This window comes from Asterias rubens, chromosome 4 (genome assembly GCF_902459465.1).
Source record: "Asterias rubens chromosome 4, eAstRub1.3, whole genome shotgun sequence".
Classification (NCBI taxonomy): domain Eukaryota; kingdom Metazoa; phylum Echinodermata; class Asteroidea; order Forcipulatida; family Asteriidae; genus Asterias; species Asterias rubens.
Window position 1 is genome coordinate 14,211,826 of NC_047065.1, and position 22,283 is coordinate 14,234,108.

The 22,283-nt window shown below is 40.1% G+C and overlaps 1 protein-coding gene across 1 annotated transcript; it reads left to right on the forward strand.

The window, feature by feature from the left end:
• The first annotated feature begins 1,550 nt into the window (after positions 1-1,550).
• On the forward strand, positions 1,551-21,854 carry LOC117289389 (low-density lipoprotein receptor-related protein 12-like). The gene is made up of 12 exons (XM_033770491.1): positions 1,551-1,668; positions 4,081-4,147; positions 9,997-10,041; positions 11,003-11,144; positions 11,788-11,984; positions 13,193-13,333; positions 14,409-14,594; positions 15,518-15,696; positions 16,344-16,497; positions 17,334-17,453; positions 19,039-19,275; positions 19,600-21,854. The coding sequence occupies exons 2-12, from the start codon at positions 4,084-4,086 to the stop codon at positions 20,829-20,831; spliced, it is 2,697 nt and encodes an 898-aa protein (XP_033626382.1). The 5' UTR covers positions 1,551-1,668; positions 4,081-4,083; the 3' UTR covers positions 20,832-21,854.
• Positions 21,855-22,283: the final 429 nt, after the last annotated feature.

Genomic DNA, 22,283 nt, shown 5'->3' on the forward strand with positions numbered 1-22,283 from the left:
TCACCGTTGGTGGCGCTGTTTTCGTGCGTTTATCCCATTTTGGTAGATGGGCATAATAAATCATTATTTTGTTAGTTTTTTGCCCAGACCACAATGATGAGGCCGGATAAAAGATTCTGTGGTATTTCTTGCTGAGTGGAAAGCATTGTAGAAATGTATTCCAGAAATACAAAAACTTATGAAGATAGTGAACCCCCCGATTCCGGAACAACATAAGCAGGAAAAGTACACACAATCCAAGAGCCGCCTAAATTGTGACAGGTTTGAACTCACATAATGCCTTTGTACACACAAGTGGAAGAAGAACTATTTGATTTTGAGTTGATTTTTTTTTACAGTATAAAATCAGTACATGTTATTACAACTTGAAATGACAACTTAAAAATTATATAATAAAAAAACAAAAAAACGCACCATGTGACCCGATGTCAAACAAAACAGTTGCTATGGTAAGATGCGAACAATATTGGTTCTTAAGTAACCTCCAGACTTTGAAAGTTTCCCGAAAAGTTAAACGGCAGAAGCGACATAGACGTGTGTGTATGGCCGGCTGCTTATTCTCTACCTTCAGTAGCCCCGCTGAGACGTTGACCAAGTTGTTAGCGTCACGGGAACTCCTGCAAATGTTACACTGTAACATAGCCCTTGTATATACAAGGGCTATCCACACCATTCAGTTTAAACACGGGAAGCTAAGCTACGCCTTCACACCCAATAGAACAAGTAAATAACAACAATATGTTTTTACAACGAAAGTTTATATAGATAAAGCTTTTTCACGCAAACAATAATCAACTCATTATGCGAACAATTTGCCTGCCACACTAGAAGGGCAACACATAAAAAAAAGATACAAAGATTTAAAGATAATGTCTTTTAAAAAGAAACGTTTTGAGTTGAGTTATAATACCAAACCCTCGCATTATGCCTGTAAAGGAGTATTTTCCAACATTGTTACATGAGTTGTTGGGGACGAGTTTGCTTGTGATGGACGAGTTGAATTTGGTACGAGGTAACTTGGGTACGAGTTGACTTGGGTACCTTTTTTATGATCCGAATTCTTCCAACAGGTCGTATCACAGTCAACTCGTACCAATATTTAGCGCACCGGCTAACGTACGTCAATATTAGGTAAAAAAGCTAATTACTCAAAAAACAAGAAAACAAAAAAGTTTAACAGTAAGGCCGAATAAGACTAGAAGAAGTTTACTATCTGCAGTCAGTTACGTCACACTCTCTGTACTACTGTGTGGATCCATGGACTGGTCTGGGGACCGGAAGATAGAACATGGAGTTTTAAACACTCTGGAGGCCGGTAACCAGACTTACTCGATTCCATGGAACTTGGTAGTAGTATCGATACCACCTTTCTTGCCTTAAAACTACGCATAGCTCGATACCAAGATATTAGAGTCGGATCAGCGACGTTAGTTTGATCGATTCCTTATTATGTTTTGGGATTTATCAAAAATAAGGTATCGATACTTAAAGCTTCCAACGCGATATTGACAGAAAACTAGTTTTTTTCATGTTGACTTTTTCGTCGCCGACTGAGGAAGTGAAAAGAGAAGTGGACATAAAAACCAACATTTTCCATCGGGGCTTTCCACGGCAACTTGTCAGTGGATTAATTTACTTACCATACTACACTGTACATGTCTACTGAAGGTATTTATTATGTGTAACAGAAGTAGAATAAATTGTTAGAAACGGTTTGATAATCAGGAGTAACAAACCTGTTTTTCCTAATGTTTATCCAAACGCCAGGCCATTGCATTGGCATTATGATTGCACACACTGTCTGACTTAGCCCCACTTGTGTGGCCAAGGATAGCTGAATCCTTAGCCCCACTTGTGTGGCCAAGGATAGCTGAATCTTAAAACATCTTTCCAACCATATGCATTTTATAACAAACGGTTTCAAACGCCGACGACGGAGTACCGACATTTTTACAATAAAAACAATTTTGGTACATAAAAATGTCCCACAACGGCGATTATTATTAAAAAATTAATACATGGGAGTTCGTTGGACATGCTTATATTATTTTTTCTCCAAAACTGGATCGTCTCATACGGCAATTACAGAAGGAGTTTGGACCTTCTCTTACCCTTTAAATTTTTTTTATCAATGTCTCAAAACGGCAACTTATTGAAGACGGAGTACGAACATTCTTACTGTTTTGCTTTGTACGCTGCTTGGTCAATACCGACACTCCTTGTGTTTACTGCATTTGTAATAACTTTCAAGAAGACGATCCCTGAAATAGTCCTTGCTTGTGCAGTGCTCGTTTCGTTTCGTGGGTACTCGATAGTTTCGCGGGTCCTCGCTCGTTTGTCTCGTATAGCTGCTTCCCAACTAAACGTGGGATCCCTCGTCTCGAGAGGCGCCCTCGTTTGATTGACAAACAAGCGAGCATCCCTCGCGTGTAGCGAGCAGGGGCACACGTTGCCGGTCTCGCTCGTCTCGGTCCCTCCATGCCTCGATGGCAACTAAAGGGCTGTACCGTAGCTCTGTATGGCGATGTCAGACAACTCGTCCTTTGGACAACTCGAACATTCAGACAACTCGATAAGGTTTATCGCGAATAGCAAAATATCAAGAGAGGGCACTGTTGAACCCACACAAAGGTATAGGCGTTGCGTGCGCAAGTCGTAGAAATTGCATAGAAACCACCCCATATTCCTTCCCCCAATGCATTGTGTTTCTGATTCGCGATAAACCTTATGGTTGAGACAGCACGACCATTCGGACAACTCAAGGGTTCAGACGACTCGACCATATCGACTTTTTAATTAAGCCTAACCCTAAGGCTCGACAAAAAAACTCTGTTATTGTTAGTGTTACTGTGTGTTTACTTAAGTTAAAATCCTAACCACAGCTAAGCTGAGGCCCCCCACGGCTATTCGTCGACTAAGTCGAGTTGTCTGACTGACAGTTGAAAAAACCGTCTGTCGAGCTGTCCGAAAGGTTGAGCTGTCTCTGACTCAACCGTCGAGTTGTCCAACGGACGAGTTGTCTGAACACCCTCCCTGTAAATGTAGTGTAGTGTTGTTACTTTTTAGTTTTAAAATTAGTAGATGGTAGATAAATTTTCTGCTGCCACTTTTTCATTAAATTATTCATCATTTGTTTTCTTACTTAAAGACACTGGACACTATTGGTATTAAATTGCCAAAGACCAGTCTTCTCACTTGGTGTATCTCAACATGCGCCCCATGCATGAAATAACAAACCTGATAAAATTTGGCATTCCATTGGTCGTCGAAGTTACGAAATAATAATGAAAGAAAAACACCCTTGTCACACGAAGTTGTGTGCTTTCTTCAGATGCTTGATTTCAAGACCTCAAAATCTTATTTTGAGGTCTCAAAATCAAATTCGTGGAAAATTACTTCTTTCTCGTAAACTACGTCACTTCAAAGGGAGCCATTTCTCACAATGTTTTATACTATCAACCTCTCTGCATTACTTGTTACCAAGTAAGGTTTTATGCTAATAATTATTTTGAGTAATTACCAAGAGTGTCCACTGCCTTTAAAACACACACCCTTTTTTGTTTTGATTTTGTTGCGTGATTGGTGGTATTTTGTTTTCCTTGCAATTTGGGGAATAAAAAAGAACTTACTCTAGTTGCAATAATTGTAAATGTAACCCTCGAACCTCCCAAGGTTCCTCCAGGCTATGACCTTCAGGTGGATGCAGGGTTACGATCATCCAACTAAGTGTCACTGTATCTTAGCATGTTTTTACTTCCTTCATTATACTTCAAACAGGATATTTAGCAATAAAAAGTAACAAAAATGTATCAGTTCTCTTTTGTGGGATTGTTGGCTCGCCGCTCTGAAAGGAGGCGGTTTGGTCAACCTGTTTTTGAACACTATTAACTCTGCTTCTTCCTCCTGAAGAGGAGCAGAGAAAACTGTTCAAAACGTCAAGACCCCATCGGCTCTTTTCAAAGCCGACACTCCAACAGAAGAGATTTATTTTAAAAAGTACACATATAATACATATTTTTAGTTATCACCACTTTGAATATTGAACATTGTCAAATCAAAATTTTGGTTTTCTATCTGCAGGCAATGGACATTTTCCGGAGACTTTCAGCGAATGGAATTGGCTCATTATGTACCACAATATTGTCAGGTAAAAATTAAAAAAATTTCTGTGCTACCTAATCTGAAATTGTCCCTGACATTACTACTTGACTAGTTGCGCCTCAAATAGTCGCGACTTTGACACTAGTCGGGACTAACTTTTTAATTTACCAAGCTGCATTGCAGCATAATGTTTGCCGTAGCGAAATAGTAAAATTCACGCTGAAAGGATTAAATTGAAGGATTTTGTCACTGATGTGTGATTGTGTTTCGTAAGTAAATTATCTTGTTGTAAATAGTTGTGAGTGACCCAATTGGTTAACCAAACAAGTAGTCGCGACTATTTATTTAGTAGTGTGGTGGCAGGGTTAACCAAGTAGTTGAAAAACGGTAGTCGCGACTCGAATAGATGCAATCAATAGTCACGATTCCTACACCAGTCACACCAGTCGCCGTGGCTTAGACATGTCTAATGAATGCGGTGTATTAAGCCTAGGTATGCTTCGTTTTTAAAAGGGCAAGTGCACCAAGACATTTTCTCCTTGGTGAAGGGCACCCTATGAGGAGTTGTAAATTTATACTGGAGTATTTCATGGGCAGGAAGGCAATGACCAGGGGCATGGAGGCAATCGCTTCAAGTGCCTCCGTGATCAGGCCTGAGGGTTCTGCCCTTAATATTTGGTCTTTGGCCAAATGCAAGTTATTACTGAGTTTGACCAGTCACATATCTCTCCAAGTGGTCCGGCGGGCTTGTTCAGTGATGAGCAACATCCCTATTTTAGTTTGAAGTAGGCTAATGGAGTAGTGAAGATTGCCGGCAGGCTAATGCCAAGTTCCCTAAGTTGTATTTTTTGCTGTCATAAGTACCGCAACTTTTCAGTACAGTGACAACATTAAATCCAACTGGGACACACAGTAAATTGCTCTCCCTGTCAACATACCGCGAACGTGATGTAAAACTTAAAGGTCAAAAGAGGTCGTGGAAGACTTCCACGCAGCCACAGTAACTAAACAGGGGTGTATTTCACAAAGGTAGTCCTAACTTACAATGTAGGACTAGTCCTAGGCAATGCTAAGAGATAGGACCAGTCCTAAGTTAGGATGAGTTACTGGTCCTAACTTAGGACTGGTCTTATCTCTTAGCATTGCCTAGGACTAGTCCTTAGTTAGGACTACCTTTGTGAAATCCACCCCAGGGCCACTAAAAAGTCCAATGGGGATAGCTCTGGGATGTAAACATACAGCGACCACGCTGTTATAAATGCAAACGTCGCCGAAAAAACATGCAGGTCCAGGTGGGAACGCACAGTAGATTTACACCAAAGCCAGTCCTGGCAACTTTCCGTGTGGCAGCGGAAGAAAAAGTTCAATGGGAACACAGCTTAAGTGAAACTATCAAGCTAACTGGTTCTGCTGGCTAGTTGCCGAAACAGAACACAGCAAACTTTGGAATAATAGTGTGTTTGCCAATATCAATGGTTTACAGGCCAAATGCTAGTTGCCATGGATCTATTTATTGCCTGATGTGGGGTAGAAGGTATTCCTCACCCACAATGTTGGTACTTGTACAGGAACCCCCCCCCCCCCCCCCCCCCCAGTAGTTCACAGGTTGGTCTGAGCACTCACACTACTGGCGAGAGCTGTATAAAAAGGACCATCCAAAAGGCTCCCATTGTAAGGAATGATATCACCAGTCATTCTAACTTGTCGCAGGCAAAGATTTCCACTGGATGGGCACAACATACATACATGTATGTAAACTGCTTCTTAAAATTATATAAAAATTTGTTTTGCGGTAAAAAGTGTGAACATGTACAGTATCTACTTGCCAGGTAGAGTTTGTTCCTTAGAGAACTGTCTTTCGGCATTCTACTAAAGTGGAGTAGATTTATCGGATGTTCTGGAGACTTCTCAGTTCTGAAAAGAACTGTCCTGCTTTTTAACTACTAACCGGGCGGAAGGTGTTCTCTAAAGAACAGACTCTACCTGGCAAGTAGATACTTGTGTATAGTGTTACCCAAAACCAAATGAATTTGATACACTGTACCTCACAATGCAATGCCTCAAATCCTATAAATGCTTAGTTATCACAATATTTGTCATACCAGCACAGCTGTCCTAAATACACTGTACACATAGACCATTATTACCTTTGTTACTTTTTATGATTATTTCATGAAACTTTGTTGAATGTTAGATACCGGAAAGTTCTTGTTAATTGTGAAGTGACGTCATGATGACGTCATCAAGTGATTTTTTTTATGATTTTTTATTTTATTTTAATTTTTGCACCTTTATGTCATAAATTGCTATCTGAACATGGTATTTGTTTGAATAGGCTGGTTTGGTCATAACTGCTTTGATGCCAAGAGAAAATATTATTAACGAAACGGCTCTGCATTTGTGCACAAATGCAATCGTATCTAGTTATTATTTCATTCTTCTCCACAAGTTCAACCGAATTACACACAAACGAGAAACATTAAAACCTACAATAGATGTGGAGAACCAGTTTGGTTAGACTGAGGAGGATAATTTTTTCCTATACTCAAAAGGTACTCAGTCAGCTAATACAAATGTACAGACAGAAACAGGCAAATTAAATAGTGTCCACAATTTTTGTTTGCTTCAAAATATCAAGTAATAAACCACAAGGGAAACTGAGTTTGTAAACTTTAAATAATTTTGGGGGTCAACATGTCAACCCCCAGAACCAGTTCTCGTAAAGATGTTTAACAAATAAAAACTTCAAAGAGATGTATACTGGTGTGGGTTGAATCAAGGAGAAAATCTGTTGACTGCTGCCTTAAATCGATAGGCATGAGTTCCACAAGGCAGGCAGAGGATGGTATTAGAAAAAGAATACTTTCATTCATAACACCCAGAAAAAAAGAGTAATTTTGGATACGTACAATGTAGGAAGATCTCCACTTTCATCACTTGACAGTATGCATTAAATGCTTATAAGCTGTGCGATCGAATGTACTTGTACCCCATGGAGTTACAAAACCCACACAAATGGGTGACAGATCTTAGGTCTGACTACAATTTTACATACTGGAGTACGCTTTGAAAGTCTTTCGTTTAAAGCCATTGGACCCTTTCGGTAAACACTATTGTCCAAGGCCCACACTTCGTGTATCACAACTTCTATATCAAATAACAAACCTGTGAAAATTTAGGCTCAATCGGTCATCGGAGTCTGGAGAAAATAACGGGAAAACCCACCCGTGTATCCGTGCGTTTCGCCGTGTCATGACATGTGTTTAAAATAAATCCGAAATTCTCGCTGACGAGAATTGATATTGTTTTACTGTTTTCTCAAAAAGTAAAGCATTTCATGGAATAATATTTCAAGGGAAGTCTTTCACCACTACCTTCTGTAAACCCTGTAAGTTATTTGTAAATCTGTGAACTTTTTGGTTTGTTTCTGTACCGAAAGGGTCCAATGGCTTTAAAATCTATTCTCATGAAAAATGGGCTGTGTTTCTCTAAACCCACACAAATGGGTGACAGAAACTAGGTCTGATTGCAGATTTACAGAGTAGTGTACTCTTTGAACATCTTTCCTGTTCTCATTGGGCTCTGTGTTTCTCTAAATGCTTAACCACAGAATGCTGTACTTATTTATAGCACCCTTTAAAGTACCCTTTAAAGTGCTTGAATCTATCGGTTTTAAGAGTAGAATTCTGTGAAAAACAGAGAAAATTAAGCCAAAAAGTTTGAAATTCACAAGCTGATAATTCCTGCCCTGGTTCTTTTTTTGAGCTACAAGTATTTTTTGTCCCCAATACAGGGCTTAAAATTTCATTTATTTGGTATTAATCTTGGCACCATTCTTTTAAAGTTTTACAAAGCAAGCAATCTTTTTTCTGGCTCTTTCCTCCTGAAAAACCCACAGCTATAAAATGAAGAAATTTTAAATATAAGAGGCCCCCTCATCCAACTTTATCATTAAAAAAAAACACAGGAAAATAAACAAGTTAATTTTTTTTACTCAGCCTAAATTCACCAAGCCATGGGGTTTTTCAATCATCATTCTCATTTGTACTTCATTTATAACACTGAAAAGGTCCACTGCAAAGAACGACCATGAACTCTTTACAAACTGTTCATGAAATGAAAACGGGCTTCTGATGGAAAATGTTACTTGGCTGTGCTTGGTACCAGTACCATGAAGCCCCCAAAGGGGATACCATGGTGTGTTTGTATTGTTGTGTATTGAATCACCAAGTCCCATGATGTGAACTGTTCACGTGATGCTAGTTCTAGTGAACTGTTCACGGGATGCTAGAGAAATGACCACATAGTTTTTGGTCTACATGTACATGTAGTTTGATCTTAGTTCTAGCTCTATGGTTTGATGATGTGCATAAAAAAAAGTATACAATAATGTACATGATGTATGTATCATGATGCATACAAGAGCAAGGAGTCATTGCTCTATGTTATGTACAGTGTACTGTACATGTATGCTCGTTTGATTTGTGGATTGGATTTATTTTTGTTAGTCAGTTAGTGGGCGTACAATACAATATGATTGAATACACACACACGCATTCAGACCAGCCCAAATGCATGGTGTACACAAGCTTTTCTCTGGGTGTATGTACACGTTTGCAATATGCATCATAAATAGAATCATAAAATCATATTATATGACTCTGCACATAGCAAGACAGGTGGGTGCAGTGTTCAAGCACCATTGAACTTTTAAAAAATGTGTGAAAAACAAATCATTATCTGTTAAAATGTATTACAATTAGTCCCTACAAAAAGGGTTTAAACATCGACTGTTGTTTTATTGAACAATTTCAAACACTTTCTTATTAGAAAATTACCTTAATTTTAATTTGATGAATTTTGGTCAAAGTTCAATTTTCTGCTCTCTTCTTTGGAACAGGCATGACACTGACAGCAGAGAAACCTCTTAGAACTTTTGGGGCAATCTGATGTAATTTTCAAACATTACTAACATTATTTTGACAAAATTAGTAAAGTTAAGAAATATTGGTAGTCGTTAACAATCCAATGTAAAGCGGTTTCCCTGCATGTCACTACCAGTGTAAATTAGTAGTAGTGACACAAACCTAGAGCTACATGTTAGAAGCACTTTGAGAAGCCCTTTGTGTGTATTAACCGCTATATCAAAACCGATTATTATTATTATTGTTCATGGCGTTGTATTGACCAATGGTGGGCCTGATCATGGTAATTTACATACTACCACATGGGTTACATAACTCTTGTTCCCCTGTCATGCCTGAGCTATAATTAATAGTGTCTTTGTAGTGCATCAAGTAACTGGTTCTTGGCCAATAAAAACCCACAATCTACCATAAATATAACCCCGGAACCAGTGGTTACCTTTTTGTTGTTTTTTTACTAGTCGGAGTCCCCTAGCATTTTCACTCAATTCAATTAAATTCAATTAAATTTATTTATTTCATCACAGATTACAAGTGAAAAGTGGAGAACAAAATTCCCCGTGTGCACTAAAAAGATTCAAATTTGAAAAACAAAAAAACATTACATTTTAAAAACACAGAAAACTCATATCTCACGAGTGCATCGTAGGGATGCTTTTCAAGGCTGACCTACATGTAGCTAACCGGACCAGAAAGAATAGACCGATCCATTAGGCTCCGCCCCATTGCGTATTGACCAATCACAACGCAACGAAGGTCGACAAGTAAGGTCCGACATGCGTGCGGCAGAGTTGTGCAGAAAGGCGTTGGATAGCCCCACGTGTTCTTGCTCACACGTGCGTTGTGGGCGGAGCCTGCTGGATCGGTCTATTGTGATAAGGCTCTCACTCTCTTCAATGGACCATTCAATCCAGACAGCATTTTTGAATTTAATGTTTTTTTCACTTACTGTTATTTGTTTTTTTAACAGTGTTCCTGATAGTCTTGTCAACAGCAACTGAACGCGTTGAAGCAGGTAACTTGACCTTTTATCCTCGGTCAACATGTTTTAACTCATGAAAAGGGTTTTGAATTAAAGTATAGTTTGTGGTGTAGTGCGCTAGGGATCTCAAGACGCCCCCCACCCCCGGGTATATGTCGTCTTCATACCGACTGGCGTTCATCCAAAGATGTCAAACCACCTGCCCCCCCCCCCTCTCTTTAAAAGAAAAGGTATGTGGAGAACACTGGTGATGTTTAAAGACTCTGGACACTATTGGTAATTGTCAAAGACCAGTCTTCTCACTTACTGTATCTCAACCTATGCATAAAATAACAAACCTGTGAAAATTTGAGCTCAATCCGTCATCGGAGTTGCGAGATAACTATGAAAGAAAAAAAACACCCTTGTCACACAAAGTTGTGTGCTTTTAGATGCTTGATTTCGAGACCTCAAATTCTAAACTTGAGGTCTCGAAATCATATTCGTGGAAAATTACTTCTTTCTCGAAAACTACATTACTTCAGAGGGAGCCGTTTCTCACAATGTTTTACAATATCAACCTCTCCCCATAACTCTTAACCAAAAAAGGTTTTATGCAACAAATATTTTGAGTAATTACCAATAGTGTCCACTGCCTTTAAGGATTGACATGAATGAAACAAATGAAACAAGCATTTGTCACATGACCAGTGTATTACATACATCAGGCCTGAAATTTCATTTTTTTTTTTTAAAGGCAAGGCCATTTTAATTTTGGAAAGGGCACTTCCTTTGGAAAATCTTAAAATCAGTGGAAAACTTTTGAAAGGGCACCAAGGCCAAGACCAGGGCAACGGAGGCCACGGCATGCATGTAATAACAGGCCAGGGACATGCCATGTTCATCAGAATGTGTGGATATAACAGAGCTGTATAAACAGTCCATTATTACTGTTAATGGAATTTTATTTGACTGAAATGAAATTGACTTACACGTTTTTTTTTCTCCCTGACAGCATTTACAAATTGCAGTGATGATACCTTCCTTGCGAGACCGTTTGACACGATAAAGAGTCCCAACTACCCGAGCAACTACCCAAACAATGCTGCCTGCAAATGGCACATCAAGCTGAACTCCAGTCAGGTGGCCACAATAAGGTTAGTGTAGAGGTATTAGCCAAGGCTTGAATTTCACACTGGATCGCAGGAGCTTTTGGCCAGTAAACTAGTCTCCTATGCGATGTGTTTTTGGTCACGTGATGGCACTCTCAAACATATTTGTATCACTTCCAGGGGGTATTACAGCACCCAGGCTCTTGAATTCACTCCCTGAAAACCTCAGGAAAATCCATGACATCTCCATCTTTCAGCATCACTTTAAGACACACCTGTTCACACTTGCTTTCCCCAACACTTGAGAATTTTCCCTCTTTCCATCTTGACTGGTGCCTTTGAATGGTTTTTCACCAGATTTAGCGCTCCTTTAAAAATGCTGTGATATTATTATTTATTATTATATTCATTCATTCCCAAAAACACTTATTGAAGACAGGAACACACTACCACCACATGCACCATATCCATCACGGACAATAAGACCTTGATGAGAGTCGTTACAACCAAGCAACTAAAAAACTATGGTGCACAGAAGTAACAGAACGCCGATTAAAACTGTGCAGGATGACAATTTGCATATACCCCCGGAAGTGATAAAAGTACTTTTGAGAGCACCTGCACGCGGTCAAAAATACAGCCCACTGCGGGTAAATTAACTGAATTCTCTGTTTGTGTCTTTTCCCAGGTTTACGGACTTCCATCTGGTCCCGAGCAAAGATTGCCAAAAAGACTATGTGTCCATTAGTCCGCTGGGCATCAACCAATGCGGTGTAGAGCTACCACCGACCTACATCTCTGGCGTAAACACTGCGCTGATAATCATCACATTCAGGACGGACAAGAGCAACAGCGAGAAGGGATTCGCTCTGGAGTATTATATCAGTAAGTGTCCTAACTTAATTTCAAAGGCACTGCATCCGATTTCACAAAATGCTAGGATTAATCCTATCTCGAGATTAAGGACAAGTTACTCTACTTGAGTAACTCGTCCTTACTAATGATGGGTTTAGTGCGTCCTAACATCTATGGATACGGAACTTAACGCGTCATAAGTCCTAAAAGATTAATCCTAAGTTAGGAAGAGTTTTGTGAAATCAATGGCTGGACCAGTATTCTCACTTGGGGTATCCCAACATGTGTATAAAATAACATCTCTGTGAAAATTGTGACTCAATTGTCCATCGAAGTTGCAAAAGAATAATGACATTTTCACAATTGTTTTTATTTTAAGTGAGAACACTGGTCTTTGACAATTACAAAAGGTGTCCAGTGCCTTTAAGGGTCATATATGGAGAATGGCCTATCTGCCAAAGTTGAAAAGCGAGTTCTTGGCATGACCAAAAATGGGAGCAAGAGGTAGACGAACAGAAAAGTCTTTGTAGAGATCTCAATTGGAGCATGTCAGTGATGTACTAAGGGGCTTGTTTATGGTTTGCTTGAAAGGGTCTGGGTACTATTTGTACAGCACAAACCCCCAAAGTCCACAGTTTTTGAGAAATGAACGGAACAATTTCTCCAAAATTATTTGAGCATGTACAGTGGATATACGGGACTCTACTGCATTTTTCTTTGATTTTCACTTTTGTCTTCTTTAAACCTGATGACTAATGGAGCTGAAATTTCTACATTCACATTCAGACGGGGTTCATATCATGACCCAAAACTTGATCTACTAAAGGTATCAAAACCGTTCAAGGTACACTTTTGATGATTTGAAGTTTCCACTTACTGTTTGAATTACATAATAAGTGTTAAATTAGCATCGGGGATGAAGAATACTAACTTTGTTTTTTTACCAATACATCAATTTGAACCCACGACCCTTGCAATTTTAGAGATTGCTCGGTAGCTGGAGGCAGTTGGAATCCTATGTTTTGGCAGCTGTTACTGGGCCGATAGATGTTAAGTTTGCATTAAGATAAAGCAGGCTTATTTTGGTTTGCCTGTGATATTTTTTTTCACAGGACTTGGGGGAAATTATTGAGTATACAGTGCAACAAAATTTAAATGGGTATGGGTAAACAAAAATGGGCATGGGTTAAAAAAAATAATAATAATATTTGAATAATTTTGTCCAATGCAATCTGAAGGTGCTCGCCATATTGAAAGCTGTGATCCCATGACTGAGTTCCACTGCAGTAATGGGAACTGTCTGCCGCTGAGCTGGGCATGTAACGGCCAGAAGGATTGTTTTGATGGCTCGGACGAGTCTCCTTCAAATTGCCCTGAATGTAGGTTGATATTTAAGTATTCTCACTTGGTGTATCCCAACATTTTGCCGTGAACGTAGGTTGAAATAGGTTGAAATTTAAGTAATCTCACTTGGTGTATCCCATTATTTTGTACGCACAAAATAACAAACCTGGGGCTCAACAGGTCATCCAATTTGCAAGAGAATTATGAAGAGAAAAAACACACTCATTGCATTGTGCATAATAAAAAGGTGCAGCAGGAGTCTTTTATTATTTGAGTTAGAAATTACCTCTTTTCTCAAAAACTAATTTACTTCAGCGGGAGTTGTTCTCACAATGACCTCAGCTGAGTTCTAGAGTGTCGTGGCCGAGCGGTTAAGAGCACCAAATTCAAACTCTGGTGTTTCTGATCAGCAGACTGTGGGTTCGAATCCCCAGCCGTGACACCTGTGTCCTTAAGCAAGACACATAACCATTGCTTCGTCCTTCAGATGGGACGTAAAGCCGTTGGTCCCATGTGTTGTGTAAACGCATGTACAAGAACCCAGTGCACTTATCGAAAAGAGAAGGGGTTCGCTCCGGTGTTCCTGGCTGGATTGGCAGCATATTGCGCCACAGCACCTTGTAAACCATTACATGGTGCTTAAGGATTAGGTCTTATATCTCAAAATTCGCCAACTCCTTGCAGTAATAATACCTGGCACTTTGTATCCTTTGCGAAAGGCACGTTATAAATACGGTTATTATTATTATCTGTTGGTACACAACTTGTGTAAGCATAATAACTTGCTAAGCACAGACAAATCTTGCTTAAAAGAATCTGATTACCAGCCAAAATTCCATATAAAATTTACAATCCCCCTTGCTTATCAGAAACTGGTTACCAGCCAAATTCCCTATAAACTTACATTATTGTTTACATTATTGTGTCCCACTTGTTTTCTTTTTGCTTATCAAAGAAATTTGCCGAAACAGTATATTCTGGGTAACAGCTTTATGAAATTGGGCCTGAACAAAGGTTGTCCATACTCTCTACCATTGAGCTGGCACAAAGCACTCTCAACTCGGCTCTTCTGTTAATTTTTGTTCTGTTTGGTGTTTGTTTCATTTACAGCGACAACCCCGAAACCTTTAACAACTGTGCCGTGGCGTTGCTCCGGCCACGAGATCCTGTGCACGTCGAGGGTTACCGGCAAACCTATATGCCTCTCCGAGTCCAAGAAATGCGATGGACACATTGATTGTGGCAATGGGGAAGATGAGAAAGACTGCCACTCGGTCTGTCGTCATTATTATGATTGTAAGGAATACTTTTAATTGGCTATGTACTTTTTCTTAACACAAACACAATGTCCACAGATTTACTTTAAACTTACACAGTTTGAAGATAGTACGTGTAGAGAGCTTCCCTTGAAATTTTACTTACTGAGGTGCTGTAGTTTTTGAGAAATGAACAAAACCAATAATGTTTGCTCAGTTTTAGCATGTAAAAACGTACTAACCAGTTATGCTTTGGTTTTGGTATAATATCATAACTGGTTAATGGGATTTTACATGCTAAAATAATTTTTTTTTGTGTTCCTGAGAAAAAAATTATTTTGTGACTTGTTTTACTCATTTCTCAAAAACTACACAACCTCAGTTAGTAGTATTTGAAGGGAAGCTTTCCACTATCATTATCTTCAAACCCTGTAAGTTTAATGTAAATCTGTGGACATTTTGAAAAGTCTTTAAGGAATATTACAGAATCGGTTTTGCTAATAAAACAGTTGTTGACGGTGTAATCACCATATTTACATAAAGTGACCTGCAGAATGTTGAGATCGATCGGCCATCTGGGTCACGAGTCATAGTAAACAACTGATTAAACGTTGCATTACATCGACTTAAAAAAATAATATGATAAAAACGCTCACTGAGCGATAAACTCCGAACGGGAAATTAGTTTTGTTTATTTCTCATCAAATATAACATTTCAGACAGAAATATTTCAAGGGATGTTTTCTACAATCATTATTAGACCGTGTAAGTTTTATGTAAATCTGTGATGTAAAATATTTTTTTTCTTACCAATTCTTTTATGTTCCTTTTATGAGATTTGATGTTTTGACAATTACAAACGTGTTTATCTGACAGGCCGATACTCACCATCGTCAATTTCTCTTTTTTTGCTGTGGTTTTTTAACTGATGATTTCTTTCCTTTTTCCTTTTTCTCCAATCAGCGGACTATAAATATTTCACCTCTCCCAATTTTCCAAATAACTACGACTCAAATCTTGACTGCTCGTGGACGCTTTCTGTCAAGAGTGGCGCAATCATCCAGCTCCGGTTCCATACCTTTAATCTGGAGCAAGGTTACGACACTGATTATGTCAACGTGTATGACGGCGATACAGAAGGGGTAAGTAGTGGGCGACTTTTGAACACTAGAGGGCAGGAGTCTTACAAGGTAAATTTCCATTGTTTATGTCAATCTGATTATGCTCACATTTACAAGAACAATTGATATACCTGGTAAGTCTGCTGCCACCTAGAGTCCCTAAAGTATCCATTGACAAAGCGTAAAGATCGTGGCATTATTTCATAGACACAACAACATTTTGCATACCAGAGAAGGTTACCATTCAAACTACCATGTCATGTGTACAATTATTGACTGGTACCCTGCTCATTTCTGCTGAGCAACGAATTAATGTTCAGCAAGCATTTCTGCTTTAGCGGGTGTGAAATTAGGCCCTCTGCCTAATTTCAGAATAGCTTACCACAACAAGTTTATGGTTATCAGAATTAGGTTACCAGCGAAACTCCCAATGCACATATAACCCCTGTGAATGGTATCCTGCTAATTGGTGATAAGCAGAAAACTGTTAAGCAATACTTTCTGCTTAAGTAGCTCTGTTTCATTGGGATAAAGGTGCATGTAACCAAACAAATGTGTGAATGGTATGAAAGGTCTGGCACCTTTAGTACTGGTAAAACGCACTTGTTTTGGGTTACGAACACAGGAAACATGACAATAATAATGGCAATATCCTTAATGTTTTTTAGCCACAGTTTCTGATTGGTAACTACTACTCCTACGACAAGGCCGTCAATGTGCCGCCAAAAGTCATCGATGGTACAGGCAATACGATGTTGGTCATTTTTCACACCGATGCGTCATCAAATAACAAGGGATTTAATGTGACTTATCAGACCAAAGGTAAATATGGCCTGACTTACAAATCTAGGTTTCGCTATCACAAACTCTATTAATCATCTATAAGTTGTCTAAACAAATTTCAGGTTTGTATTTAAATTGAGACTTCTTGAGTATGCCCTGTGAAGAAAATCAACCATTAATTTTGGGGGTAGCTTATTCCGGAGATATGGTGCTGCAACGAAAACTGATCTGTCTACCCAGGAAGCACTGAGTATTCGTGTCATGGCCAAGCAGATAAGAGAACCATACTAAGGGGTTCTGGTGTTTCTGACCAACAGTGTGGGTTCCAGTCCCTGATGTGACACTTGTGTCCTTAAGCAAAACGCTTGACCAATATTGTTGGGTCTTTCAGATGGGTGGGAAAGCTGTTGGTCCCTTGTGTTGTGTAATGCACTTTAAATGAATCCCAGCGCACTTATCGAAAAAGAGAAGCTAGTTTGCCCTGGTATTCCTGGCTGGATTGGCAGCATATTACGCCACGGTGCCTTGAAACCATTGCAATACGCCCCTAGGGGTGTGACAAAGCCTATATAAGCCATAATAGGCTAGCAGGCAATCTCGGTAGTCTGGTTGGTAAGACACTGCTCTAGAATTGCAAGGGTCGTGGGTTTGAATCACACCCAAGAAATATGTCTGTGATATTTTTTTCTCAGGAATCGGGAAAGTGCTGAGTTTACAGTGCCAAAACACAGCAGTGTATGGGTAAAAAACAAAATCAGCATATAAGAACCTATTAGTATTGTTATTCTGCTGTGCGTATCACAGATTGAGGTAGGGTTAGAAAGAGAAAGCATTGTTTTGATAGTCATCTTTGGTTGCCTTTGTTTACTCCCCAGGTGATTGTCTAAGTGGTCAGTACCTGTGCAGTCGAACAGATCAGAACTGTTTCGATGATTCACAGAAGTGTGACAACATCTTGAGCTGCATGAAGGGACAAGATGAAGTTGGCTGCATCGGTAAGATAGCAAACTCCATGTTGGCTATAGACACAATGCAAAACATGAGGAGCACTGGCACGTGCCTCTGCTGTTCGCCTTTTCGGGTGTCAAATACATGAACAAAAGGATGGTACATGTATTTACACACCTCCGAACAATGCATGACTACCTTTTCTACTACTGAGGGAGTCCATTCTTTCTGTGCACATTTTCACACCCAAAAAGGCACGCATGTGTGTGTGTTCGCTGTGTGCATTATGGTATTTCCCTTGGTTTCTTAATAACAAGGATGAGATTTTGTAGACTTTTATCTGAAATCAGACTTCTTTTGTCGACCTGGGGAAGAAAGTCAGACATTTTCTTTCTCCACAAATAAAAAAATATATTTTTTTTCCCTTTCTACTTCTCTAGTGCTGCGGACATTGTTTCAAAAACTCCTTAGAATCTTTAACTCCAGGGGTTACCAAAAGGCGGAAATGCCATAATTTCAGTTTACCTTGAAAATTGAGTCCCAAGTTTGGGGCTTTTTTGTTAGCAATGACTCTCACACATGCAATAGTAATAAAAATTAGTTCCTACATGTACATAGCACATTTTAATAAAGCAACGTATCAATGTGTTTTCACATTTGTGTTTTCACATTTGTGCCCTGGGGTCGATATCACAAAGATAACTTAGGACTAGTCCTAGGAGATATAGGAGTTTTTTAATCCTGCATTTCAATGTTTTTCGTGACTGTACAGCGCTTTGAAACAGTGGTTTAAAGCGCTTTATAAATGCATTTAAGTTAAGTTAAGTTAAGTTATATACAAAACGTATGGCTAGTCCTAAGTTAGGACGAGTAACTCGTCCTAACTCAAGATAAGACTAGTGAAATCCACCCTTGGTCAATGGGCCAGTTACATTCCTGTAATCTTTCTCAGCTCCATGGGGAGTATACAGCCCCATGCTGCCAGGGTGCTTCAAAGGCTTTGTCAAACACAATATGAACCTCCACCCTTTACCGTCTGGATGGTTTTGTCTGGTAAAACAGACCACCTTTTACTGTTTGGATGGTTTTGGCTGGTGAAACAGAATTTTTTTTCTTCATCCCATTACAATTATTTCACAATTATTTTCTCTACCTGGGGCGATGGAATGGAACAAATTACCTAAACTCATCAGGGAAGCATTACATCTTCTACTGCAATTAATAAAAACAAAACTCATAACCTACTTTTTTCAGTCAGCCTCTTCATTAATCCTTTTTTTTTTCTTTTTTTTCTTTTTTTTCTTCTTTGCTTTGTTCTTGTTTTATTTATTGTTCAGCGCTTTGATCTGTGTTTAAGGCACTATATAAATACCTATATAATTATTACGATTATTATCATTATTCATTGGGTAAATTTTAAATAACTTTGGGAATAAACACAGACAAATGACTAGAGTGGGATTTGAATCAACGGCGTAGAGATAGAGAGCTCACTTGTTCAGTGCCGGCACAATAATTGGAAGATCATTGGTTCAAATCCCGCTCTAGTCAATTTGTCTTTGTTCAACCCAAAAGTAGTTATAACATAAATGAAACTGTGCTGTAAACATGCATTTTTATTTAATATATCAGATTGTGCAGCGGGACAGATCCCATGCCTGAAGACCCACACGGGTTGCTACTCCATGGACCAACGCTGCGACGGGAAACGGAATTGCAAATTTGGAGAAGACGAGGAAGATTGCGACCCCCGGATCTGCAAGGCGGACTACGGCTTGTTCCTGTGCGGCGACAGAAAATGCATGCAGGAAAAATACATCTGTGATGAATCCACTGACTGCATGGACGGTTCTGACGAGCAAAACTGCTGTAAGTTCATCTTTTTTCTTTGGTTTTTGTGCCAGTGAACATAAATTGAAAATGAGTGATATGGAAGGGGTCATACAGAACATCAATGTTAACAAACTTGATTTGTTTTTTCTATTCGGTTTGACTGACCAACCCTCACCATAGCTTAATTTTAAATGTTGACAGACAGCAACCTCTGAGTTTGTTGAGAGTATTACAGACCCTCAACTCGAACCCGCCGAATTTCCATCTGTAATAAGTTAAAAGTATACACATGTAGTATAGTTATCTTCTCGCAAGAATCTGTGCCAGTTTTAATGGTTGTATTGTTGAATTCTCTTTCAGATGTCTCAACTAAAGTTGTCACAGCGGCTGCCGTTGGGTCCATAGTCTGTGGCCTCCTACTAGTGGCAGCCTTGAGCTGCACTTGTAAACTCTATCAGCTACATGTCCGCGATCGTTTCCCGCCGTCACACATGTCACCACTGCGGGAGATAGAAGAGGAGCTTCTCCGGCGCGAGGCACCACCGTCTTACACTGCCACCATGGCCTCGCCACATTTTGACGAGGCCCAGAGGGCGTTTATCGAAGGAATCCAGGCTGCCGTGATTGCCAGGAATGAGACTCGAGGCCCAACCACCAGGCAGAGCGGTTCACGGAGGCAGAGGGGAACTTTTGTACGTATGCTGTCCAGGGATCGCACCTCGAGATCCGGCAGCCAGGTGGAAATTCTGCCCGATGAAAATACCACTGAGAGTCAGACAGAGATGCCACCACCAAGTCCTGCCGAGATGGATAATGAGGTTGATACCATGATGACAGAGGAGGAGGGTATGAGAGTTGGAGACGGACCGCCTCCTTTGCGTCGGATCTCTGGAGAGCGTAGCACACCGACCGTTAGTCCAAGTACAGTGGAAGCCTCAGCAGAGACAGCTGGACAACAGGAATCGACTTCAAGTTCAGTCTCGGACACGGACTCTGAAACGAATCAAGAAGCTCTGCACCTGATGGTTCGTGCCGCTGCTAACATTCGCCGGATGCGCCTGGCTGGAGGACTGCAGAATGTTATGCAGGCTCAGGACCACAGAGCAGCAAGGGCCCGCAGCAGGACTGGGAGCCTTGCTGACATAGAAAACCCAGCTGATATAGCGCCATCAGGAGACTCTGCACCGACTTCAGATGGTGAAGTAGAGATGGTGGCAGAGGTGGGATCATCGTCACATCTGAATGAGAACACCAATAATGCATCAGAGAGAACTGATACTGAAAACCACAGCTTACCAACTGAATCTACACAAGAAGCCTTTAAGATGTCAGAGTCCTCCGAAAATCCAGCTCCACGTCTTCAGAAAGAGCCTGATGAGCTGGCTTCAGACTCGGAATCCCTCCCGCAAGATGGTGAGGTAGAGGTATTAACCTCTCAGTCGCCAGAAGAAGCTGCATCTTGTGACGACGGAGAGGTAGGAAGGGACTCAAATACAGAGGAGAGACTAAGTCAGGCTTCGTCAATATTGTCCTTGGCATCTGTTGGCTCAACGGCTGCAGAAGAGGAGGATGTTCCCATGGTGGAACCATAGACAACTATGCATAATTTTTTTTAAGGAGTTTTTTGAGAGTCTCCTGTGAGTGAGACTTGATAATGCTCCGGCACTTTTTTAACCCTGACCCCAAACGGCATTTAAACCTACCACACTTTATCAAGTTCCTTCAAGTAGCAGCCCAGCTATCATGAAACCTGTAGACCCCAGATTTGTGTAGGCATAAACTGCATCCCTTGTACTTAAAATAATATGCTGTTGGAATTTGATAGATTTCAAGGGCTTTCCAAGGTTTCAATGAGTATAATCCTGTAGTCAAATGGAAATGTTCAGGTGCATATCACGGCAACATTTCATGGCTCTGCTAACCGCCGAATTCTGCGCTTATGATCACAATTTTTAGCTTGCACGGCAAGCGCCGAATTTCTGTGCCAGCTGTGTATTAAGAGTAGGATGCCTAATTACGTGGAGAACGCACATGCACAAGCCAAAATTCCCCGCCAACCCGTGAATTGCGCTTGCAAAAGCGTGGAATTCCCTGCTACCACAAGCGTTGATTCTTTGCTTACGGTAAGAAGGGCCATGAAACTGGGCCCAGATTATGCAGTGAAGGATAATGAGTAATTAAGCACGTAATTAAGCACAAGGCTTCTTGTGCTGTGTGTTGAGAATATTTTTGATAATTCTTAAATTTTACTATTTCGAGAAACACTATGTTATTGAAATGTATTCAGATATCAATCTGTATATAGCTGCACACGGGCACTAACTGTGTAACTTTAATCTAGGCAGATGTACTCAGAGTTGTTGGCATCACATATTGCAATGGGTGCATCCCTGGAATCACATTTATTAATAATAGTAATAGTATAAGGTTCTTATATAATAGGCTTTGTCACACCCCTAGGGGCGTATCAAAGTGCTAAGTATCTTTCCCTGCAAGGTATGTGGAGCTACGTTTTTGAGGTATGGGACCTTATAGATAGCACCTTATGGTTTACAAGGTGCTGTTGCGCAATATGCTGCCGCTCAGACCAGGAACACCAGGGCGAACCCCCTGCTCTTTATGAGAAGTGCACTAGGTTCTTTTACATTCATTACACAACACACGGGACCTACGGCTTTAGGTTCCATGTGAAGGATGCAGCAATAATGGTGTATAATGGCAATTGGGTTTGGTTTCTGCATTGGTTTTAAACTCTTTCTCTGTGTATATCATGCAGGAATTGTAGTTCAACTTCATCCCCTTTTCCCCCTCAGAATTCAATTTACAATGTTGTAATGGGAAAATAATAGGTAGAACAGTAGAACCGTTGAACAGTTAAATTCGAGGATGCTGTGGAGGGGTCCATGAGAAAACACAGCTTGTGTTAATAATAACCAGTGCTTTAAAGCCCATTTCACAATAACCGTCCTCGCTGCGTTTTTTATCAGTGCCCTGGTCATTGGGCCACTAACATTAATTTTAAAATCTTTCTCGGCTCCCCGGGG